A 27,645-nucleotide genomic window follows, 5' to 3' on the forward strand; every position below is an offset into this window, starting at 1 on the left:
GTAAACGGTTATAAATGAGTTATATTTGTTAAAATGTGATTAGGAGAAGCCCTCGTGGACAAACGTGAATTTAGTTTTGGTGTCACGAGAAATTTCTTTACATTTATCTCGTAACGACTTCACTAGTTTTTTTGGGCCGCAGCAGTAAAGATTCAGACGGTTTCTGCAATGGAAAATAAAGAGTTCAATTAGATAATATAAAGAAAAATGTAATGAATACCTAACGTAATTAAAGTAACCAAAAAACAAACACTGATCACAAATTTATCCCCGATGGGGTAGATGGAGTTGCAACCAGGGCAACCGTCTTCGCCATATGTATTACATCCTATAGTGACATAAGAGGCGAACCTATTATTACAGAATCGAATACTGTACCTTAGTGCAGTGTCGTACCGTGCACGCAATACAACTATGCCATGAGGACAGTTACGTAAAATATATTTTTTGTTGTTAGATCTTCACTTACCACCTGATTCAGACTTCAGACTAGTCTCGTTTATTTAGCAGTACATATCATATTCGTAAGAAAATAAATTACTGAAAAATACCGTACTAATTTTTGAGTTTTAAATAATTGGAAAAAATGTTGTATCATTTGTTATATGTCTCGTTATTTGTTTATTAATCAATCTAACTTAAAAGTTTTCTAAAAAATACTCACTCCGGATATAAATGAACCCAGTATCCGAAAACTCTATCCCAATGCGGCCTGCCTCGCCTAACTCTACATCCGAGGAGCGGATACTCCTTTGCCACGTCATACTCGTCGTCTCTGCCATCTTTATACGACCTTTTCAAGTTAGGTGTCAATAGAGTCGCTTTTTCATCAACTCTATCTATATGAGGAAGTCCATTTTTCTCATTGACTCTATCTAAGAGATGGGAAAGTCGACCTTTCTCGTTGACTGTTACTATATGGTTTAATGTGGAGTCTCTATTTGTGACGTACAGTTCGAGATGTAATCTGTCAGGTCTGTTGGCGTTGCGTAGTTGTAGTAGAATCTTGTTTGCCAAATCTGCGAGCCAAGTTAGCTCTTTCTCGTGTCTTACTATCCATACAAGGTGTATTCGACCTGGCAGTCGACTTCTTGGGAACCTGCGGAAAATATAAATGTAAATTATGATAATTAATTATTCTTTTCTGGAATAATATCCCTCGTTTATAATTTTAATATTTTATGGAAATTTAATAAAACATTGATTTTATTAATATTAATATTAACAGTCGTATCGTTGAACTACAAATATAATATAACATCACCACAAACTATCAACGTTTAGATGAAAAAATAATGTATACTCTAGAGTCTCAACAAACACTCACATTAACATGTGATGTAACGTGGTTACGAATGGAGTGATGCCGACTCCAGCTGCGACACAGATCGCGACGTCGCTGCGGCCCACACTCTCCATTGGGCTCGAGAACGGGCCGTCCACTAGCATACTGAAACAACACACCGTGTCATTACCGTCATCGCTATTATCATTACCATCGTCACGAATCTCATTACCATTGCCATCAGCATCGCTATCACAAATTACAGGACTTGATGTGCAAAGCTATCCGTAATATTTTTGGCCAATATTATATTGGCAAGAAGTCTAGACACTAAGTAACTTTTCATTACAATTATTTTTTACAAAACAAAACAAACACATGACGCATAGGGGTATGCAGAGGCGCAACCAAGCCACCCACTTATCGCCAAGTGCGTTAGGTCCCATGATGTGATAGGTGATGAGTTTATCGTCATATCGGACAAAAATTCCAGACTCCGTGCTGGCACTGTGTAGAAAAATCAAATATCACTTTGCTCGACTCCGGATTAGAACCCAGGAACTCAGAGCGCTGCGGTACCGCGCATGCAGTAGGTACAACCGCAGCAATATTGTTTTTTAATTGGAAAAAATTACTGAGCTGCAGTTATCTAATAGTCTCACCTTAATTTATTAATTCCTTTTTCTAACAACAGCTTCTCTAGTGTCTCAGTCCAATCGCCTTTCACTCTTATCCATACTACAAAATTTCTTTGGTTTGATGTAGGAACCTGAAAACCAAAGACAACAATATTATTTGATTCATTCGTTTTATCGACATATAATGTTACTCTAGACCAGTGGTTCTCAAACTTTTTAAATGACGGAACCCTTTTGGGAAGCAAAATACTTGATGGAACCCTACAATAAAACAATTGTTTTTATAAGTGTATTTTTTATTAATCAGCATAATAAAAGTACAATGTAACAGTTACTAATTATTATTGAAAGAGGTGTTTTGATTTTTTTTTTCTAAATTCTTGCGGAACCCCGACAGAGGTATCACGGAACCCTAGGGTTCCGCGGAACACACTTAGAGTATAGCTGCTCTAGACTAATGAATTAAAATAGCAAAGTATTTTATTTAAATTTTTCTCCCGGCATGGTAAAGCAATTATAATACACTTGCGGTACAGTGCTCAAATATAGGTAATGACTAAATAATGATATAAAAACATCCCATATATAGTCATGTATTCAGAAACTATATACCATCTAGTCATATAAACAATTCTAACTCATATCTGTAGTTTTTGATATCAATAATTGTAGTTTGCGAAAGAATTCCGCAGCAGTCTTTTTCGGAAACCCACCTTAATTCTGCCCGTTAAATATTCCACTCACCTTAACAACAGTGAACGGATGCCACTCTATAAGCGATGCGTCCAAACACTGCAGCAACACGTACTGTCCCGCGCGGCACGCGAACCGCTTGTGTGGGCAACTCAGCCGCAGGCTGATAGTGCGGCCGGACATGTGACTTACCTGATAATACAGTATATATTAGGTTTATTTATATAATAATACCACCTGCCTGCTAAAAAAAGCGGCGATAGCCTAATTGGTTGTGGAACGGACTGCCGAGACGAATGTCCGCAGGTTAAAATCCCAAGGGCACACACCTCTGACCTTTCTAAAAAAATTATGTGTGTATTCTTTGTGAATTATGCTTGCTTTAACGGTGTAGGAAAACATCGTGAGGAAACCGGCACACTTGAGATATTCTCTATTAGGAATTTTCGAGCCAGCGTGGTGGACTAAGGCCTAATCCCTCTCAGTAGTAGAGGAGGCCCGTGCCCAACAGTGGGACAATATATAATACAGGGCTGATATTATTATTATACCACCTGCCCTGTATTATATTTAAACTACTGCTAAGCACGGGCCTCCTCTACTACTAAGATGGTTTGATAGTCCATCACACTGGTCTAGTGCAGGTTGGAACACTTCATATGCCTTCGAAATTCTTATATAGAATTCTTGATTTAAAAAAAAAATATATCTATTATCTTTATATATGCTTATATACAAACGTGCACAGACGCACTTATTGCTAAGTATTTTTCTACTATGAGGTGATGAGATGAAATGAGGGAAATGGAATATTGCTACGTAACGGGCCTTAAAATATTTTGTAAATCAGAATATAATAAAGCAGTTACAAACGTTCAGTCCAGTTTAAGCCATATTTCAAAAATGGTAAGATAACTATAGATCTTAGAAATGCTTCTGTCTTTTATAAAATCGCTGTGAATATAATATAAATATTTTTTTAAAAAACAATATTTTTTTCTCCTTTTAAAATCCCCAATAAAACACCTATTCCATAAAACAATGTCCATTTTGATAGTGCACAAGTAATGATAATTGTTGAAGAAACCATAGAGCTTTTTACCTCTTTGTCTGCCTTCTGCCAAAAAAATCCCAAACCTTGCACATACATGCAGGCAGATGACGTCATGAATAAAAGCTTCTCAATAACATCACTTGTCTCTTTACATACTTGAATCACTTAATAAGTCCGCAGTTCGCCGGACGTAATTATTAGCACTATAATGGCGTGTTATTTTAAGGCATATAATTCCTGAAGTTGATTACACAATTAGCCAGTAGTGAAAACCAGACATGTGCAATAGGCTTGCGCACTGGGTTCCGTACAACAATGGCAAAGGGCGACATTTTCCAAAAGGGAACTCAACACAGCATATAGGTACTAATATGCAATAATGCGGTCTACAAATCGTTCTAATGATAATTAGATTTAACATCAATTAACAAAGGGAAGCCGGTAAGAATTGGGTTATAAGAACTTCTCTACTGCTGTACAAACTAGATTTTTTTGTTTATTATAGTCTGTATTAACGATTTTCAGATTTACATGTACTGCAAGATATTGCTTCTTGCCAAATTTTCATGATTCTAGTTCAACAAGAAGGCCCCAGTTTTGATTCCATAATGATATCACAAAATTATACTTTATATTCTTTACCTAAAATAAATTCAACCCTTGAAGGTTATTTTATTAAAGACAAAACTATTGTTGATGAACACAAAAGTTTAAGAGCGATTTAAATTTTGAATTTGTCACCCACTTTTGTGGTTGACTGTACAAATAAATATCTATATACTAAGACTTTGTAGTAGTATATCGCTTGTAATTGTATAGGCGTGAAATAATATTGTTAGCGACGTAAGAGGATTATGCAAACTATGAGTTATCAAACGAAACCGTTGCCGCCTGTCAATGATTCATTTGAATCGGAATTAATCAAATTGAAATCCGAAGTGAATTGTTAAAGCTGGCTAAAAATCTATTACTACTATTTTCAATAAACGACCCCAATTTTTCGATCTATCTCAAAAATGGACCAATCAGAACAAAGCTTTTTTGACATGCTTAGATAGAAGATCGGGATTGGGATCTTTTGTTAAAAACGGCTGTAAGTCGCGAAGTGGGTATACTTTAATTAATAAATTCTAACAATTATCGATTCATTGCTCTAAAGCGCCTCGCAGACGCTTTCTACTTTCAGTAACTAAAAACCGTCACTGTCATAGTATTGTAATGTCATAATGTTTGTCATGTCCAATAGTAACATCCTTGGCGTGCGAAACAGACATAATTACAGACAACCAATCAATTTGTATTTCAAAATCAATAAGAACATTTTATTTTCGTGGCCTTTAGAAATTTAACATAAAATGACCTTTAAGAACTGGTGCAGAATTAAACGTTACATTGTACTCACTTCTAATATATCCACTCTGGCCCGATTCCTTGTAAATACCCGCCATAACAGATCTAACAAGAAACAGCTCAGCGGTAAAGATATCCACAGCCAAGTCTGAAACAAACAACGGATATGAGTGTTTATATTATATTGTGTTAGAAACCTAGCCCAAATCCTAGATATTCTAATTTTAGATTAGGCCTTGATGCTTATGCCCGCTAAATCCTAAATTACAAAAAGATTTCTTGAACGCTGGAGACGAAATTGATGGTTTCCTTTATTTGAATGAACTGAAACTTTAAATGAACTGCTCTAAAAACAATAAAAAGCAATTGTATTTTTTTTCTCTTCTCACTTTATCATGTATGTAGTCTTTACCCTAAACTGATTGAAAAGAGCAACACCAGAGTTTCTTGCCCGTTTTTCTCTGGTGAGAACTGCTTTCCGAACTGGTGGTAGAGTTAATATTGACGGAATCTAAATAATGTATAACATTTTACAGATTCAAATAAATCATTTCATTCATTTGAAGCCGTATTTCCATGATTTCTTTGCGTACTCCCGGTAAACCCTAAATTACGAAAACTTTTCTCGAGCGATAGAGACGAAATTGATCGTTTACTCTAAGTTTCGAAGCCGTATTTACGTGGTTTCTTTGCATACTGCAAGAAACGCATTCTCCCTTCTTTGAATATCTCGTAAAAACGACAGCCTCAAAAGCATAATAATGACGGGAAAGTGGAAGGTAAGCGCTCTATGGTTTTATTCTTCTGTTACTCAGCAGTGGTCATATAAAGGCATCGTCAATTCAGTCTTGTAGAAACTTTCCTCCGCTTTAATGTTCGTAGAGATAGAAAATATATTAAATTAGGTTTAATTGTGGATTGCAAAGGAAATAATAATGATTAACATAAGAAGCATATTTTTTCTGCGATTTTATTTATCATAAATCAAAGCTTAATCAAAAATAATTACAAAGTTTTGCCAGCCGATTGATATGAGCAGTTTAATGATAACAAATGGTTGCAAACACCCCACGAATATTGGTATCGCTTGGAGCTTTAACATTCAAGTCAATTGTTATGATTCGTTCTATTTTTAGTTTTATTCAGTGATTGATTCACTGGACAGCTATACCACACCTAAATTTAAATGACAGTCACGGAAGAATTGTTAATAATGTAGAATTTACCACAAAAGTAGCTGAAAAAACTCATTTTTATAATCTAAACTATTGCGCCCTTGTCAACCATCAGTTTTTCTTTTAAAGGTTTATTTTAAAGGTCTGTATTTTAAATAAAGAATAACTAATTTTTGATTGAAGTTCACGTGTTAAAAAACGGTTTAAATTTTAAATTAAGGCGATACCTCAAGGTCCATTTTCATACATTTTGTTTCGGCTTTAATCTGGGTAACTTAATTTTAGATTAGTTCTCGCAGTTGAAGAAAAACGTAAAAATAATTAATAATCATGGATATTTCTGCCTTTAAAATTTCGTCATATTAAATTTTAAAGGCCGAAATATCCATGATTATTAATTATTTTTACATTTTTCTTTCAACTGCGAGAACTAATCACTAACTAGACGTGAATTTAAATTCTTTACTTGCCAATACTTGTTTAGTTACCCAGATTAAAGGCGAAACAAAATGTATGAAAATGGACCTTGAGGTATCGCCTTAATCTACTTTTATGGCCGGCTATGCATTGTAATTACGTAAAAGGCTCGTAAGCACTTCATCCTGTTCAAATGATACGAACTGAGTTTTTGGTTTACATATCTACGAAGGTGTTTTAATACGTTTCAATGTCTTAACAAACTATGTAGACAAGACTTCAATTTATTGTTGATCGAAGAGACAAGTAACAATGTATAATACAGCGTCGAATGCGCGTTTACCATTTTCTCGAAAAATGTTTCAAAGTTCACAAAGTTATAAAACGTATGATAGAAAAGTTTTGGTTTAGTATTATGGTATCTCACCCATTTCTCATTTCAAAAAAGTATTTTAGTTTTGCAAAGGTAACCCGCAATCTTTACTATCAAATACACTCTTGTAAACACATAAAAACTTTAAACTACTTCTCAACGAATCGTCCCATTTATATGCATACAATAGTTTGTAACCGCTCCCATGACCACATGGATTTGAATGAGACGATAATATTCGATCCATAAGGAAGGTCAAATCCGCAGATAAATATAAAGGTGCGGCTTATTTGACATGACAACAATACCCACATTTGCTATACATATTTTACTATATATTTCAGAAAAAATAGTTGAAGTACTTAACATATTATTTATATAAGTTTTGAACTAATTATTTTATATCTTTAATGAACGTATAAATTATATTTTCATTAACAAACTAACGCTTAAAGTAAGCAAATTCTTGATGTCACAATTAAAATCATTTCACAAGCACAGAAATAAAAACACCGTAACACGAAAATACATCCATCAAAGAACATTCCGCCCATTCAATCCTAGTACAAACGAGCATTATCCTCTTTGAACAATCTATTTTGAACAAAACAATTCCGATACACAAAATCCACCTCATCTAGCAATACTGTCGAAGTAGAACTTGTAGTATTATAGCTTAACACTGGACACAGCTGTTCAAGGAAAATTAACTGCGGCTTACTAATACCACTAAACAGATCAGATTTAGAGCTGCAGCTGGTATGCTAAGTGTATTATTATAATTTCCTTAATACGACGGTGTTAAGGCTGTGTTTAGGATAATTAATTTGATTAATATACGATAAATTAATTTTATTTGACTCCGATCTTCGAAATTCTATATTTTTATGAGAATATCATCCAAAAGATACTTATTATTGGCACGAAAAATTGCAATTATACAGGCTACATCTCTGTCTACCTCTCCGGGATGGTAGGTATGAACTTATATGTTATGTAAATAGGATTGTAGAGTCGAGCGGATGGAAATTAATAGCGCGTTGCGCGTTTACGATTAGTTTTGTGTAAAGGAATTCGAAATAGTAACCTTTGAGTTATTTTAATAGGCGTAGAAATTAGTTCCAGATCTTAATAAAGCGATTACTGTAGTATTACTGGTGGTAGGTGTCTCATAAATGAGAGTCCGACTGGGTACGTACAACCGCAATGTCTATTTCTGCCGCCAAGCAGCAGTGTGTAGTCACGGTTGTGTTCCGGTTTGAAGGATATTGTAGCCAGTGTAACCACTGAATATAATAAGACTTAACATCTCATGGCTTGGGATGGCGAGCGCAGTTGGCTACCAAATAATAGTTTGTAATTTAAGACGTTGGATGGTGTTTCTACTGCTTAGGGGCGGTCGTATCGCTTACCATCGGCGAACGGCAAGCTCGTCTCGTCATCCAAAGCAATAAAAAAATGCCAAATCTTTAAATGGTCAAGCTACGATGTAGCATATTTTATCTTCATTACCTATAAAAATTAAGCTCATTAGCTAAATCCTTGCAAATAATCGACGTAAAACTACGGGCATAATAATAATTCCTGTGACATTGTAGATACGAATGATGATAATTAACCATCAAGAGACCTACAACCTGATTTGCTGTTTTATTTTTTTTACAGTTTAAATAAAGAATCACAATACTAAAGTATTTAACGTATATTAATTGATCGAAACCATTTATTCAAATTTGGAACAGCATGAAAGCACGTTACACATATTTTAAAATGTCCGTAAAAATATAAAATTATGTTGACCTAGATACAGAAAAATACGTAAATCGACCATCAAACAAACGACAATGATCACGAAGGACATTACGATTCAATCAACGCGACATCAAACCAAACTGCACAATGAAAAACTTTTACGACCAGTTATGATTGTAGATAAAAATGAAACAAATTGTGTAGACTAGTCTTTATGTTTGTATATCATGGATCCAACTCTTTTGTTATTTGTACCATTCAATCATTCACCATTTCGTATATCAAAACATTATTTGTTCTATTTTTGAATTTTCTAATAGCTGTCCGTATCGCTATAAACTTGTATCAGGTCCGTAATTAGTTACAGAGTTCGTAAGCAATGTTTTTTTTTGGTGGATTGTAAAAGTTATGCTATGACTGCCTCGGTGGCGTAGTTGTATTGCACGTCCGGTACAATAGCGCTCTGAGGTCCTGGGTTCGAATCCCGGGTCGGGCAAAGTGATATTTGGGTTTTTCTGCTCAGTATCAGCCCGGAGTCTGGAATTTGTGCCCGATATGGCGATAGGCTCGCCCCCTATCACATCATGGGACGGAACATACTTGGCGAAAAGTGGGTGCCCTAGTTGCGCCTCTGCATACCCCTTCGGGATAAAATGCGTGATGTTATGTATGTATGTATGTAAAACTTATATTTTCATTACAATTTGTACGTAACAATAGTTCTAGTATCAAATTAATCTTAGATATCAATCCCGGGAAATCCATAAGATATAGAAAACCTCACATGAAGATATGTACGGCCTACGAAGGAAACCCATCACATCTTCCAATTCAAAAGCAAAGACGAATATATTCATGTATATCTATAATTAAATTATAAAATACTGATACAACGTTCAGTTATATTTCAATTACTCATCAACCACAATATAACCCGGTAATTGAATTAGTATAATTGGTCATTCACGGTTGACAGCAAATAACTCTATATCAAACTATGACACCACTAGAATGACCATTGAAATTGGTCGAGTATGCAATGGAGGGTGATTCAAGTAAATTGTTTTACGCTCAATTCACGCAGAGCACGGGTATAAAGGCCTACTAAAATGTTAGTTTATTTTATCTAATCGATGTAGTGAGCACTTTCTCTATACTGGTAATTTGCTCTCAGACCCTAAGAGGCAGGCTTTCAATCAATTAACTAACATGTGGGGGACGAGTGGACCCTTTTGTGCCCAATTTCAGTCTTCGTTATTAACTAAACGATGAGACCATTAGAATATATATTAAGTAGAATGCATCTTGGCTGTTCGACGCTGTCAAATTGTATTGGTCTAGTGATAGATAGCAGATTACAGGTGTATCTTTACTACTGAAAATGGTGAAAAAAGGGAAAGAAATGTGATAAACAAGAACACGAAAAAATTACGTCACAACAAAAAAAAACAAATTATCTTTGACCCTATAGTACGTGCCCAGGGGTTATCATTGCGTTAGATTACATAAATTAAAATAGTATATATCTACTAAGGTATAATAAAACAACTCACCTTCGATTTTATTGCTATAAACTTTGGATTATCTTTCACAGTGGAATTGGTGGTCCAATTTTCTATATGACTAGGATATTGACTAGGTTCTTCTATAATTTCTTCTTTCAACACACCGCTGAAAGGAATACCATCAAACATTACAGAACTGCAGCGACAATAAATGAGAGTCAACTAAAATAACAAACTTAATTATTATTAATATAATTAATTGGCCTTATATGTGATCTTTATTCTATTATTGTTAATAATATAATTTTATTTTAATGGATTACCGATTAAGTCATATTGATTGTTACTTTGATCACTTGTTTAAATAAAAAAAAAAACAAATCTGAAAAACAATAAAGTATAAACTAAAGGTATTTTATTTTAATAAAGTATTTCGGATTTTGTATTTAGTATTTTAAATATAAAATGAAAAACTATTTTGTATTTTGTATTTTGTATTTGAAATATAAAAAACGAAAAGTATTTACATTTTGTATTTTGCACATCTCTGCATAACACAGTTTAATTACACTGGCGTCAAAATTCTTTTAAAATTTCCAGTAATTCGCAGTCAGTTTATTTACATTAAAACCATTCGTTACCAGTATCCATGCAAAATTCTACAGTTTACGCGATTAGATCAAATAAACACAAGTGTCTCGACTCTCGACCGAGTTTCATAAGTTCTATCGTTCCGCCAAAAACCTAATGCCAGTTGTAAATCACTTAAAACAACATTCGTTAAATACCTATTATAATCGTTCTGGTGTAAATATTTTACGAAAATAATTTATAATTACCTAAATAAAAAAATAAACTGTTTTATTTATCACGTAGGCGAACATAGTTGCGCTTATGATAAATCAAGGTAGAGAATATTTAATTATTACTTAAAGTCACTTATATAAACTAAAGACATTTTATATTGAACATAAAATAGATGAGAGTACAAAGTAAACAAAGAAGCTAGCTCGGGCTTGCAGGAAAGAAGACATAAAAAAGATAAACCTAAACATAGTTCTCATTTATACAACAGCTTCATCAGCTATGTCAGTTGCATTATTTGAAGTGATCTAAATTCTAAACTAAGTATGTAAGAAGTTTTAACTATGCCTTGTTTTACAATTATTGAGATAAATAGTCGAAAATCCGAAAATAAGGAATTTTATGGCATGAAATCCAATGTATGATAAAGACACATTTTGAAATTACAAAAAAATACTCTAATTTATAAAATATATAAAAAGATAAAGGAAGTCAGAATGCGAATTATCCTAAGCCTATAATATAATCATAATCTTCTATCACCTGCCTTTAAAAAGATCCCTTCCTTTATACACAAAGGTAACAAAAAATAATTAGGTATCGTGTCAAGCAAGATTATCTCGGTCACCAACGTAGCTAATTTTGGACACATTCGAATCTTGATGTAAAACCTGTACTTCACACGAATTTATTTCATAAACTTTCATTTGAAATAATTGTGACTAAAATTTTAATTCAATCTGCTTATGGAAAACTTCGCCTTTCTAGACGGTTCTACCTAAGTCCTCAAGTTTTTAATGCTACCATAAATATTTACGATGTTTAAAATGTTCCACATTTTAGATATCAATATAATAAGAATATTATATTATTCAGAATGCCTGAACCAAGCTTTAGGGTACACTAGATATTTTACCATAATACCATCTAATTGCCATTGCATATAAGATCTATTATTGTTTTTCTACAGAATTGTCAATAGCATATCATTCCAAAATCGCCATAAGTATATGTACTTACACATCATTTTTGCTTAGCTCAAATACCACCAGAAGTGCAGATTTAAACTCATTCGAAATGAGGACTAAGGTCAGTAAAGCCCCCTTTCAATGAGTCATGTCGAGTGAGGTCTGACTTCGCCTGCGGTTATTGATACGACACCATTGTCCCTAGCTTTGAAACTTTAAAGCCTCATTTAGATTCAGCGTGCGGAAATGTTTTTTCTAGCAACGTGGAAATGTCGAGCAATTGACCTTATGTTACCTTTCTCGTTTTAATGTTTGTTTTTAATGGTGTGCGGTACCCACAATTGGTTAGAATTTTTGAAGATCAGTTAGTTTTGTGTTTTGGTTTGCAACGAATTATTAAGTGTGAATAGTTCATAAGCACTATATTTTTTTATTGAATACAAACAAACAAAAATTATATTTCTTTTATAGAAAAGTATTGTCATTAAAACCACATTTATTACTCATATTTCGTTGGGTTACTTCGTAAATAAGTCATGTACAAGAACATTAATAATTCTTACGAATCATTAATCATCTTCCAATGATTGTTTTCTTAGCAATGACCTGAATACAGTAAAAGTTCATAATAAAAACAAACGTCAATTGTTAGATCCTATAAATTTGCAATTTCACATCAATGCAATGGAAATTAAAAGAAAATAAAAATATAGCATCTTCGTTCAAATATAATCTGTTGTGTTCCGGTTTAAAGGACATTGTAGCCAATGTAACTACTGGACATAATGAGATTTAACATCTCAAGTCTCAGGATGGCGAGCGCAGTGGAATACTCAACAATAATTTGTAATTCAAGGTGTTAGATGGTGTTTCTACTGTTTATGGGCGGTTGTATCACTTACCATCAGGCGAACGGCAAGCTCGTCTCGTTATTCAAAGCAATAAAAAAATCCAGAACTCTACTTTCTATAACATAAATAAATAAATAGTAAAAGAAATAATTGTGACGACTAGCATACGATAACCATCTCGTCAACCGAAACCGTTCCGGACAACATTTTACTAGGTTATTATGCAAAATAACAATAATTGAATAGAAATGTACTCACCTTAAAGGATGAATAATAAGTAGCACCAAAAACGGCAGGTACAGCTGATGCGTGTACCAGAACGCGTTGTAAACCCTCCGCCGGACTATCCTCATAGACGTAGCACCCATGCACAACACTATCAGCAGCATCGAGACCCCCGTCATGCCAGTCATGGTTAACAATAGGAATACCGGGTTCTGAAAAAAACAGGTGACTACAGTCTTTTATTCATTCCTACCCGAATTTCAGCCACGGCGGCCAATCACAACGGAGATCAACAAAGTACGCTGGAGATACTTTATTTCAATCTCTGTTCTTTCACTCTTATAATCCAGTGAGACGGCAATCCGACATGACCGGACATGATGTTGGACCGACAGCTTTGCGTGCTTTTCGAGGCACGGAAAGTCCGCCAATTTCCTGACTCCGATCTACGACTGAGTAATCTTTAAGATCGTTTCACAGTTATTTTAGCCCGACCTCGAATTCGAACATAGGACTTTAGCGCGATAGTCGTACTCGTACCGTTAACAAATACAACTAAGACACAGTGGCAGGCAAAAATAAGATCTTTCTACAGTCTTTAAAAATAAGGTATATCCGCCCGTATAGCGAGCATTAGGTACAAAGTATAAAATACGCCATAATGGGTCAAGTAAATGTGTCGCGTTCCGGGATTATTAACATGTATATCCGGTTTCGAACAAGCCGACATAATTGTGCCGACTGGCGCGGGATAATCACTTGTAGTCAATCAATTGGCACTCTATGTTTACGACAGTCTTTTTATCGTCAGATGGCTTGAAGTCGTTGTGCCCGTTTAAAAAGAAGTATTCTGAGAGGAGACCGAATAAACAAACATTTTGTAGTAGAGCCGCCTGAGACAGTTTGTCTTCAGTCTACAACATAAATGAGTTGACTCCGTCGGAACGACATCTGTCTGTGTTTATTCCCGTTTTATGTGGTCCGCGAGATTACTGGAAGCCCAAAATACTTCCCCCTTTTTCCTGTCCGCTTTACCTTCCTTAAGGACAGCAATGTCTACTCTCTTGGGATTGTGAGTATCTTTTGTAAGTAGATAAAGATGAATTAATTTTAAGCAACACATTTGCTATATTTATGGTAGAACTTCGACTGTGCAGAGTGATTATAATTATTTATCACATGGTTATTACCAAGCTCAAATGTCAACAGGGGCCTTATTCTCTATCCCGCACGTTATTTTGACAGTGCGTAACAAGCACGTAACACAACGCATCATGTTTAGGACTATAGAAATTTGGCTTCCAGAATACCATTCCACGCACATTTCTCGAAGATAACATGACACAGCCGCGTTACGCGTTTACACTATCATACAGAATAAGGGCCCTGAATGTGTACTTAGAATATGTAGAGCTAAAAATGAATAAATCAACAATGAAGATATATAGATACAGTTTAGTTATGTTATTAGTAACATGAAAATTAGTCACAACTTGTAATGTTATATTGATTATTAAAACATAAATAATTTTCAAATATTTTCATACACGATGGAATTATTCACTGTAAATCCGAAACATACGTAGCCCAGAAAAATTCTGTAGCATTTAGGAAACAAAATAAAATATTACAATTACCAAAGGCAGACTTTTTCTAATTGATTATTTTTTTTAAATCCCTTTCCGTAAATTTATTGTGTGTCATTGACAAGTATATACGTTTTGGGAAAACAATAAATTAAATTCCACCCTTTATATATTTAAAAAGTTTTACAGGATAAACAGTAGTTAATAACACTCGGCAGTAATGTAGCTTCCCATTAGTGAAAAAAAATCAAAATCTGTCCAGCAGTTCCTGAGATTAGCGCGTTCAAACTTCAGATTTATAATATTATTAGTATACGAGTATATTATAAAATAACAATGATTTTTATGTGAATCATAATATAGCTTCTAACTTATTTTTTATATACTCCCATCTAACTGCGGCCCTGCACCCGACTGATGTAATTTATCACAAAAATTAAGAACAAAAAAAATATTCCAAGTTCACTCAAAAACATCTGTGTACGCGATCATTTCTATGATATTTTTATGATTGTTTTGTTTACTATGGAATGTGAATGATCGCGTTATTTAGTTTAATTTAGACATGATTTCAGAGCTTAATATGATCTTGAAAGACTAATATACTCAAGATAATTAACACATTCCTAGAATTGTTTATCAAAAATTACTATGCATTAATATGTATTAATATTTCAAAATATAACTTTATACCCTCGGCTTCATCTGAATTAAATCCTTACCGAGATATAAGTATATTACAGTACTTAGATAATATATGGCTCCCATTAGTTTGAGAATTTGCAGAAATGCGAGTTTAGTAACCCTCTACCTAGTCAAAATAGAGGTGTTCGAAAATCTGACAGACAGACTGAGGAACTGTATATATCTAGGTGATTCAAAAGATATAGATATAATAGAAAATAGCCTACTTAATAATAACATACAAGAAATGTTATGATACTTTTGGTATGCTAGTTTACTGCCAACTTCAACGGCTTTTAATAGAATAAATAATAATAACTTTAATACGAACTACACTTGCGCAAATAACCAATTTGTGCGAGAGCAATTTCTTTGAAATCTTTAACAGGTGTTCCACAACTTCGCAAAGGTTAATAGTTAACTTTAACCCAGTCTAAGTTGAGAACGTATTAAGTTACTACATGCAAGGCTTCTCCTGGTTTAGACGTTAACTTATTACTTGAAGTTTTGCAAGATTTATTTCGAACCATTTAACTTTACAGCGTAGCAAGACGAATATGCTATATAGTTTATTTATAATCAGCTCTGTGGTGTAGTTGTATTGTTTAGTACAATGGTGCTGAGGTCCTAACTTCGATACCCGGCTGGGATAAAATGGTCCTACGATGCGATATAGTCAGGAACTGTGTATATATACGAAGAGAAACGCGCAGAGAAAGGACATATCAAAACCGCATTTCGATGCGTGTATAATATGTAACCTGCATAGGCCTGTAATAAAAAGAAGAGCGCTATTGAACTTCTGAATTTATGACGTCACTCAAATTATTATGGTGAAAAGTCGCAGACAAAAAAGTTTGTATAATATAGACTCGATAAATAATAAATAATAACTTAACTCTTCATAATAAATAGCCTCCAGAATAGATGGATCGCTTGGAATTATCAGTTGCCTGTTACAACAGTCTATCCCGAGATAAAATATGTAACTAACAGAAGCCGCTTGTACTTAATTATAAACCTCCGGGATCACTGGCTGCTTAATCTCATAATTTAAAATAACAATAACCCCTTACCCAAACCATAAATATTTATTCAAATTGAGTAATTTTATATCAAAAAAGGTTTCCGGGCCTTTCCGCGAAAGCATTTACAGTGCACTACCTAAGTAAAAATTTATCTATATAATGCAAGATTTGCTTTCTTTGTGCTAACATCTAAATCTATTTGGGGATTCCTACTTCTAACATCCAAACATTCGTATTTATAACATATATGTGTTGTACCATTTGTACCACAAATGGACCAAAAGTAAAGCCACGCTTGTATCTAAAGTTCTCCGACATTCATCGAGATATATTTTATATGGTATTTATATTTAAAGTACGCGATATTTATCGAGATATAGATGCTATATAAGTCACTTAGCTCTAAAGTTACTGATATTCATCGAGATATATTTTATATAGTATTTATATTTAAAGTACGCGATATTTATCGAGATATAGATACTATATAAGTCACTTAGCTCTAAAGTTACTGATATTTATCGAGATATATTTTATATAGCATTTATATTTAAAGTACGCGATATTTATTGAGATATAGATACTATATAAGTCACTCAGCTCTAAAGTTACTGATATTCATCGAGATATATTTTATATAGTATTTATATTTAAAGTACGCGATATTTATCGAGATATAGATACTATATAAGTCACTTAGCTCTAAAGTTACTGATATTCATCGAGATATATTTTATATAGTATTTATATTTAAAGTACGCGATATTTATCGAGATATAGATACTATATAAGTCACTTAGCTCTAAAGTTACTGATATTTATCGAGATATATTTTATATAGCATTTATATTTAAAGTACGCGATATTTATTGAGATATAGATACTATATAAGTCACTCAGCTCTAAAGTTCCTGATATTTATCGAGATATACTATTCATGTCCCTTATATCTAAAGTTCCCGATATTTAACGAGATATACTATTTACGTCCCTTATATCTAAAGTTCCCGATATTTATGAGAGATATTCTAAATTCAAACAATAGATTAGCTTCACCAGGTAAAATACGTTGTAAACTCACCTCGCCTCTATAGTTTGCGAAGTTAATCTCGGTCCATTCTTCGTCGTAGCCTCTTGAGAAATTCCACAAGTTTACAAAGTGGGAAATGGAATGTAATACTGGAACAACAACATCTGTTTTACATAAGCCTATTTGTTTAAGTCGGAATTTACTTTTAAATGTATATGTCAGTGGGGAAGGGTTATGTTTTACGAAAGATAGCCTGATATAACATATAGGTACTGATATATTACATTAATGTGGTCTGCAAATCATTCTAATGATAATTACTGGTAATAATAAATAAATAAATAAAATAGTAAACATCTTCGGAAGCTCTCAATTGGCCGTTAGGTCAGAGGCCAGATGCAGAAGGCAGTATTGCTGGACACGGCGCGCATTGTGAGGAGATTCCTCACTTTGAATCCCTAACCGCCGGTAGCCTGGGTCTTGAGCTTCGCCACCGGAAGGTCATAATTTTTTTTATATTTTTATATGCATGTTTTTTTTTAAATGTATATGTAAAAATGTAACTAAATACCTTTAAAATAAAGAGAATTGATTTACTGGTAGCAATTAATTTTTACTCTCATAAGTGAGAGTCCGCTTGGGTAGGTTCCACCGCAATGTCTATTTCTGCCGCTAAGCAGCAGTGTGTAGTCACTGTTGCGTTCCCGTTTGAAGGGCATTGTAGCCAGTATAACTACTGGACACAATAAGACTTAACATCTCATGATGGCGAGCTCAATGGAATACCAAACGATACTTTGTAATTCAAGATGTTCGATGGTGTTTCTACTACTTATGGGCGGTCGTATCGCTTATGATCAGGCGAACGGCGAGCTCGTCTCATCATACAAAGCAATAACAAAAAAAAATGATAAATTACGAAAGTGAAGCCGGCAAGAATCGAGTTATATGGACCATTCGTCAGTGGTATATGTTCCACTATACTCTACATTATAATCTACATAGTAAGTGTTTCTAGGTGGTCATGGTTGTAATGTGTTGCCATAGAAGGCGGACAAGCTTACGCCCTACCTGATGGTAAGTGAGTAACGTTGCAAATGTACAGTCAGCCACAAAAGAAGCTGAACAATTTCAAATCGCCTTTAAACTTTTGTGTGCGTATCAACAATCGTTTTTTCTTCACTAAAATAAACTTCATAGGATTTACTTTATTTTATGTTAAGCAAAAAGAATATATCGATTAAATTTAGCGTGTAGAAGGTTCTGGAAGTTTCAAATTTATTCCGTGGCTGACTCTACATTGGACATTAATAATGCCATTGTTATAACTAAGCCACTGCCTAAATGGGTAATTTGGTCTCTAAAACTCTATTTATAATCTTATTTAGCGATATATGCCAGTAAAAGTAAAAGCCATCTCTTTCCCCGTGAGAAAACACTATTAGTTTTATATTAATTAATACTCATTAAACACGTATTTTATAGAAACATAAGTATGATAGATTGATCAAAAGTCTATTTTGAAATCAATGCTCAGTTATGTCGATTTAAGGTGTTATCCGGGATTCATACATATGCGCTATAAGACGAAAAAGTGTAAGTAATACTTTGTAATTATTTAAACTCGATAGAAACAGTTTTAATATGAGTTTCAAATATAAAATAAACGATAATTATTACACATCCTGCAATTAATTGTATTCTCAAAAAATAGAGTAATGTATGTCGTTACCAATTATTCAGTTCAAATATTAATACAATTTAACTTCGTGTAAATATTATAAAAAACGTTCAAGCGCCTCAGCCGTTCTAGTTTGCAAACAAAAGCTAGGAATCCTAAGCAGTGGTGGGGGCCATTAGGCGCGTCTCAACAACTTAATGGTGCACCACTTACAGGGAGCCCTAATGAGCCCTACAGCATTTCCAATTCGCTTTGTGGACCTTATTTACGACTTTCTGTACCAAATCTATAATTACTCGCGTAATTTCTTTCATAATTAAAGACCTCATTATAGCATGATCCTTTTTTAGTTTTCATTTAAAATTGTGTAGAGGACTATCAAAACACTGGTGATGTTTTGAAAAGAATTTAAAATTAATGTCCTACAAGTTTTATTTTTGAAATGATTCTTTCCATTAGTAATGTAACTAATGACAACTTAAATTAATTATGATGTATCTAAAATATTTAATTTAAATATTAAAAATTATCTTTGAATAAAACTTACCTGCAAAAAATAATAGTGTAACAGCAACAGTCATGTGAAAACTTTTAGCCTTCTCTAACCAGAAAAAGAATAGTCCTGGCCAAAGTTTTGACAGAATCCTGTACAGAATTTGATTAAGTTTCTTGCATAATGGCAGCAGAATTAGCGCACAACATAGGTTTAGAACAGATGCCGTGCCGCGGGAAGTATACAAACCTAACTGAAAAAAAAATGGATAAAAAAAACTATAGTTAAATTATTGGTTTAGAAGTAAATTGATTATTTTGTCAGCTTATGTGAATAAGGATACGATAGAACTGATATTTCACCTTTGGATAAAAGTCCATAAATAAAAATAAAAAATAAAAAATAGAAGTAAATTGCCATACCCCTAATATTTTTCTTAGGTGATAAAATTTTCGTCCATATTTGTAATACATGAACGTATCATAAAATAGGTATACAACTAATGAGATCCATGAAATCTGAAACAAAATAAATATACGTTAATTAAATTCAGTTTTAACCAAGATATACATTATACTAGTGAGAAATCGCGACAGAAGTAAATGTAGTCCGTTTATAAACCTTGTAATATGATATTAAAAAGGTGATAAACAGGACAGTTACCCCTCGGACCAACCACGAGAATCCATGTAATATATTATTTAAAAATATATTTAATTTATCTCTACTAATCAAAATCATCAGTCGCGCATTCCTATTTCTTCCACTGAAGCCCACTCAATTCATTTTGTAAGACTATTAAATGTAAAAAAAAATATTTACGTTCGATAAACTAAGCAGGCATTATGGTAATAGGTAACACAGATGAATCGTCATTACTTGAAATATTTATTGAAATAAACGGAACATTCTTCCGCCAAGACCGTGAATCCCGTATGTCTTAAACTAAAAATATACCTAACGTACTACTGACACACTGTGATTCATAATTTTTTATGAACTTCAGGTATTCATTGTATGTCAAACGGCCAGTCTCTAGATAGTAAATCAACTGTACATTGTATAATTTACTACTAAAATCATACATTATATAGAATGATTCTAATTCTGATAAATTCTGACATATAGGATACATATACAGGATCTGATACATACAGAGCCAGGAAGCCTATCCACAATATAAACTGATGAATCATTTTTATAATTATGTATGGCGTCTTACCGTACTCTTCCACATAGATAATATTGTTAATACTACAATCACCCACTACTAGACATGAGCCTCTTCTACCACTGAGAGCGTTTAAACTTTAGCCCAATAAGTTAAAAAGCCCTAAACCTAAGCGTAATGGGGATTACCAGTGATAAGTAGATGACCCTTGATTAAGTGTATATTCCCGCAGTCAAGCAGTTTTATCACAATCGTTACAAATAGCGTGACACATTTAGCTGTGCATAAAAGAGCATAAGTTCTACGATGCATGAAAAGCGTGCGTCGGAAATATAAACTGACGTATACCCACTTCAGACTCTATTCAACTCGGGTGCGTAGACTACGTTCTATAGCGGCTTTGACAGCCGCGTTGTGCCTCCATAGACCTGAATCATACTGAATGGACCCGATGACAGTGAGCGAAGTGTGGTCCCGCATTAATTACTAGATGCCGAATGCGCTATCGGACTTATTTGCATGAATTGACAGAATCTGTTACTAGTTTTGAGGACGTTGTGTAATAGCTGGGTAGGGATCTTGCTGGATTTGTTCGTGACGTTGTGTAATGGCTGGGTAGGGATCTTGCTGGATTCGAATGATGGTTTTTGGGATAATAATTTTGGTAAGAGTAAAATTTGTGATAGTCAAAAAACGTATGGAAAATGGATTAAAACTTAGTACCTATAAGGGTACCTCCTTTCTGCCTTTATTGTTTTTAACCTTAACAGTGTTTTTGTTTTTGGTGTACAATAAAGCTAGTAAATAAAATAAGACTTGGAGAGAAATATGTGTTAGCACTATAGATAGGAAAAATCGAGCTCAAATCTGGAAAATGTCGGCTAAATTGTCTAACAAAATTCCATCAAATAGCGTTGTGTTACAATATTGTGTGTCTATATTAGGATATAGTCTACAAAATATTCTTTTTATTTTGTTCACATAAAAGACGCGTATGAGTTTTCAAACTTTTCAAAAGATACTTTGAGGGCTCTATATTTTCATACATCAGCGGGTCTCTTATATCCGCTTCCTTATTGGAAATCTCTAGGGCGACGGAGGGCAGGGGACCACATTAAACCATTTCACGTGTGAACGGTTTTCCTTTTCAATGCATTAATCTGTCTTGTAGGGTGATAGGGATTGATGGCTATCAATCATTTTGACGTGAAAGTACATTACTGACGGTACTTGAGCTATTACGGAAAATATCATAATTTCATCATTATTGCTAAAATATTTTGCCTACGACACCGCTTATTAATCCGTTCGTGCGATAATGATCTTCTTAATAAAGTAAAAAAAAATTACAAATTGAGTAGCAAATCCCGAAATTAGTAACGCGACCTCTCCCAAAACTTTGACTTTATTAGTTCATATATACTTGAAGTCAATACGTTATGTGCTTGATTGATTTTTATAGCGGCTGTGTAATTTTCCATGCCCAGTGGAATTGAGTGCGGTACACCACAATACACTTCGATGAATACCTACACTTGACGAGTTCAACCAATGAAAAGTGACGGATTCTCATCAATTCGCAATCGCGTTGTCGACCTCAAAACGTTTATATACCCCGATAGGTTCAGGCAGCAAACATGAAAAACAACTATGTTTCAATTTAAATACGAATTGTTAAGGTTGCGGTTTTACAAACATTATTCATTTAATTAGAATAGATATTGTGTATTGACCACTATAATTGACGTACCACCATTCAATTTTATTACTGATTCATTCGAATATAATACATACATAATCTATGAAAATAGGTTAATGAAATGCGCAGGTATGAAATATGCACCAACAGTTTTAGATAACCCAATGACCCCTTTAAAAACACTATTTCCGTATAAGAAATATAAAGGCAATATTTTTAAGGTATGTACAGACTACAAGACAGACTTAAACACAATATGTATCCTCCTCAATATTACATTAAGTTAAGAATGGCAAGAAGCTTACGTTGCTGTAAAGCCGACAATATTAAATCTTACAAGCTACGCGAGCCTTTAAATATCTAGCGAAGAACCGAACATAAAATCCTACTACATTTTACGTTGAAACTGATAAGGGTTGGCATCAAATATATTTATTTTATTTTTGTAAATTCAATACTTGCGTGAATACAAACGTTTATTAATATGCTAGATTAATCTTCTACATTATATTATAAATCCGAAGCGTATTAGGTATTTTTTATAGTGAAAACATAAACTAACATTCAGTCCATATATATATTCGAACCTTGAGATTAAAAACAAAAAGAATCCAGAATATTCAAGCTTACAAGCAAACACATAGATTCTTCAGTTTTACGATTTTAGTTAATATAAGTATGCTAATCTAAAATATATTTCACAATCGGATGACTTTAAAAGTTACTTTAAATTTTATTTTATTTTATTTTATTTTAACATAATTTCCCATGTAATTGTTCAATAAAGAATACTTTATTATTATAGTAATTAAATGACAAAGAAATTAGATTTAAATATTTTTTTAATACGATTAATCTTTGGAATAACAACTGCTTATTTTGTTGCATAGCGACCACATAAATAAAAGTATTTTTACCAGTTGAAATAACTTCCATATTTAAAATTTATTTCCACCTGATTCAATCGATTTCAGCGTATCTAGACTGTGCCTCACGCAAAAGCAAATATAATGTCGCGCGTGTGTCCAGGCGGTTTATCACCTAAGCGTGCGTTTTGTTGACACTACAAGACCATTTTAACGCGTTGCTCTACTTTTGTGACAATTTCTACTTATTTATATTTATATTTATATTTCCTGTCTTATAAATTTTTGGAACAGGTGTTTTCTACCGGATTTATAGTTCAAAATCATGACTGGCCTTACAGCTCCGTATTCTACTGATCTTTCTACTGATAAATACCATTTTGCTGTTTACTACAAGTCCTGTCCGTGAGGTAGCTAGATCCTCTGTGTTACTCTAGACTGCTTTGTACCCATAAACAGCCCGTAGAGCCAACTCTACCAAACACCTATAATTTATAATCATAATATTTAAATGTGCTCTGTTTAATCACTATCTATTATTTTATATCAGATATATTTTAGTAATAGTATAGTAATAGTTAGCTTAATAAGCAACTCCAGTTTACAATTTATTAATTAGTTATCACATTGAACGAAAATTTTGTGAATATTCGCTAGTAAAAATAAAAAAGGAAAACGTGCGAAATATTCTGTAATTAGGGCGCAGCAAAAATTTATCTATTTAAACTAGTATTCAGGTTTACAGTTCACTAAAACCAAGAAACAAACCAGGAATCTGGACCATACTAGACTGTAGATGGACGACGGAAACTAGTGGTAATAAGAGTAGGTAACACTCAAAATGTTTTTAAATATTATAGAGCTGCGTTGACCGAATAGTTTTGTTTGACGGTTTATATCAAACTACAAAGATTAATTTAACGGATTGTCAATTTCACTATACACGGCGTACTTACTAGCATCCAGCACCAAATCATGTGTTTATTAGCTATTCGAATGTAAGATAGGTACTTAAATCATTTGTTATAGGTAATTTGTTTATGGCTTATGATCAATAGCATTCTATATAAAATATATTATCAACAAAAAAAAATTACCGACAAAGAGCCTATTTCTTTCACTATTACTGTAATAAAAATACTGGAAGCAATAAGTCACAGCTAATTTCTTAGCAGTCTATTCATTGGTAATAGTATTGATATTAATTATTTATTCCCCCCACGTTTCAATAACTTTAAAATAATAGTGATGTATGTCGCGATGATGACAATCACGGCAAATCTGTTCGTTATTTGATGTTTTAGTGATCGTATCGACCTATATCCCAACTCTAGGAAAATGAGGTCATTGATTCTTCCAAAAATATTGTTGGCCTTAAATTATTATCTTGAATCTTTATCTTCACTTTCATTTTTCATAAGTTCTCAAGTTAAGTCTATCATAGTGGCCTAAATACTGAGTCTCATTGAGTGAGCTAACCATATGCACCAAGTTACCTTCATGTTGGTGAAGTTACCTTAAATCATAACACTGCTCCTATTATTATTTTAAAGTATTAAAGAGGATGTTGCAAGACCTTGTCGCGATGACGACTTCGCATACTTTTATTAAGATCTATTATGTATTGTGCTAACACAATTCAGATACTGCGGTTTTTAAGCTAACGTAAACTAAAGCGTGATGTTTGCATTAGTTATTAATATAGAGATTTACAGCCTACCTAGTTTCTCTATTTCAGTAAACATTAATATAGTTTTTTATTTTTTATAAGAACGCGTCGAAATTTAAAATATATTAATTTGTTTTTTTTTCCACATAACAACTCTTATTTTATATCTTATAATTGTTTTTTCCAACATATCAATGCATGCCGTGGCAACTAAAGGTAATGCATTTAAAATATTGTTAGTCGTTTGTAAGGTTCAGTTGTTTTAATGTAATTACCACTGTTTGTCCTTAAAATAAATAAAAAAATAAATATTTAACACCCGTAGTATAGCAGACATATTTTCATAAAATATCAATGTTTTTTTTTTTATTTATGATGATTCATCAGCCAGCATGCTTACCCAACGTTTATGCGTCCAAGTTTTACGTTAGAAAATACGTGTGCGCCATTCATTGAGTCATATTACTGAATGCACTGAGGTATTAACTGCTTAAACGAAGAAATGTATGTTAAAATTTTGAAACATGCCTAACTGCTGAGATCATCGTATTCTTGGAACTCTGTATTTCGCATCGTCCCGTCTCTTGCCTTATACTTACCTAAGAAAACTATTTGTATAAGTTCTAGATATAAGTACCAGTCATTAAGTTTAACTTAACTTTGTAATATTTACTAGAGTCTAGGAATTATAATAGATAAGACACAGTGAAATGTTATAATATGGTACTTTGTTTATTTAGACACACTAAAAATGTTTTAAAAATTTTACTTACCAAAAAAAAGCGCCTCTTAAGTAAATCAACACAGTCACGAAGAAGTGATATTATTTTCATTTTTCTTTGTCAGTGAACTTGTTTTAACAAACTTTTTAAATTTAAATTAATAAATCAAACATTGTGGATAAAACATTAAAAAATACTTTCCCGCTCTATCTTTTATATTTTTTTAATTTTTATTAGCCCTAGCAACGACGAAGAGTGCCATCGTGATTAAACACGAATTTGTACGCTCACAAGCATGACATGTGACTACCTAGCCGGCCGCTACCGATGTGTGGGCACCATAGACTAATATATAATACTGGAAATAGACTGGCAACTCTCAGTTTGAAATTTCATAATGTTAAGCGACATCTGGACGCCATACAGGGAAATAAAATAAATATACCTATGCATGTATATGCATATATAGGTTTCTAACTTTCAAAATTATATATTTAATTCTATGTCGACCCATCGGTAGAAAAAGTCGTAATTGTAAAACACTGATTCTTAGTAACAATTTTTGGAATATAATATGCTGTTATGTAAATAACAAATTAGGAATTTATTTTATTAATTGTCAGAATCAGTGTTTTGCAGATAAACTTTGTTCTATGTATGGGTCGAAATGTAATAGTTTGACCCAATTCAAAGATAAATAATACAATAGTATATTTTAAACTAATTTATTTCTTTTACACATTTATTAATACATTGTCTGATGTTCCGGGACATTATGTAAAATGTTTTACAAACAACACTACACTGATATAAATAGTTCAAATTTCTTATAGAGAGCCTATCTAATGTATGTCACTAACACTTACACAAACACAGTCAATAGGTATTTCTTAAATACGGAAGAACTGAAGCTCAATTCAACGTAAATATACAACAAAAAACAAAAATCACAAGAAAATGCGCACGAGTATACAAATTTACCGACAGAAAAATATCTTATGACGTTTACTAGAAGTTGCTATTGTTTGTTAGCAGTAAACTACTATAAAGTACTAAAAATATTGCTATTCGTCCAAATTTATTTTAAAATTATAAGTATTGTAGATAATTTTTATAGGAAGTAATAAAATTTATTTTTAAAGCATAACTGCTTGTTAAGTTCTAGCTTAAATAAAAAAAAATACCAGAATTATCAAAATTTATACGTACTAAAACTAACATATAATGAACTAGTCACACTGAGAAAAGATATTAAGAAATTAGTGCCATGTATAGGGGAGAGATGGCGCTTATTCTAAAAAAAATAATTAGTTCGAAGTTACCAGGGCATGGTGGGCACAACGACCGGTTCGCGATCGTGGAGAAGGCCGTAGGACTTTAAGCTCTCGCAGAGAGTAAATATTATATTCCTTACCTCCAAGTAATTTGGGTTTTATTGTGTCATAGAATAAACGCTTTAAGGTCATAGGTAATCTCATAATATTCAAATATAATTTTCTAATTATCATGATTTCCAAAAATATTTTTTTACAACTTGGTTTAAGAGAAAACTATGTATGTACCCAACTCAATTTCATATCTAATATGAGTACTTAAATAGTTAAATATTGAGTGTAATATTAAACTGAAATGAGCACGTTATTATAGATACCTAGTTTAACGGAGTAACGTTATATTTTAATACTAGTGACCTATATTTAATAACATATTTAATCATATTATACAAATAAATATTTCAGTTTGTTTTTAATTTTTAGTTATATATCAATTTCATGATATTATGTTTCCGTAGTATTGTAATACTCTTTTGATAGTATGTATCGAGAAATAGAATTTAGCGCTCTCGGTTTTTCTTTTATATATATAATAAATATAAGTATCGAAAAATTGTAGCCAGTATAATGAAATATCACATTGACTGACGGA

General features: G+C 33.0%; 1 protein-coding gene across 2 annotated transcripts; it reads right to left on the bottom strand.

Annotated features, from left to right (window-relative positions):
* Window position 1: 1 nt before the first annotated feature.
* On the bottom strand, window positions 2-26,051 carry LOC115445289 (NADPH oxidase 4). Of its 2 annotated transcripts, none has more exons than XM_030171506.2 (12): window positions 25,771-26,051; window positions 20,015-20,110; window positions 19,647-19,845; window positions 17,470-17,567; window positions 13,124-13,302; window positions 10,291-10,408; window positions 5,073-5,168; window positions 2,668-2,808; window positions 1,948-2,054; window positions 1,328-1,450; window positions 665-1,099; window positions 2-163 (listed from the first exon to the last, which is right to left on the bottom strand). In XM_030171506.2, the coding sequence occupies exons 1-12, from the start codon at window positions 25,828-25,830 to the stop codon at window positions 40-42; spliced, it is 1,776 nt and encodes a 591-aa protein (XP_030027366.2). In that variant the 5' UTR covers window positions 25,831-26,051; the 3' UTR covers window positions 2-39. The 2 variants fall into 2 exon arrangements, with proteins under 2 accessions (XP_030027366.2, XP_030027367.2); XM_030171507.2 differs by having other exon boundaries at window positions 19,647-19,841; window positions 25,771-25,785.
* Between the last annotated feature and the right edge of the window lie 1,594 nt (window positions 26,052-27,645).

Source organism: Manduca sexta, chromosome 17 (genome assembly GCF_014839805.1).
Source record: "Manduca sexta isolate Smith_Timp_Sample1 chromosome 17, JHU_Msex_v1.0, whole genome shotgun sequence".
Taxonomy (NCBI): domain Eukaryota; kingdom Metazoa; phylum Arthropoda; class Insecta; order Lepidoptera; family Sphingidae; genus Manduca; species Manduca sexta.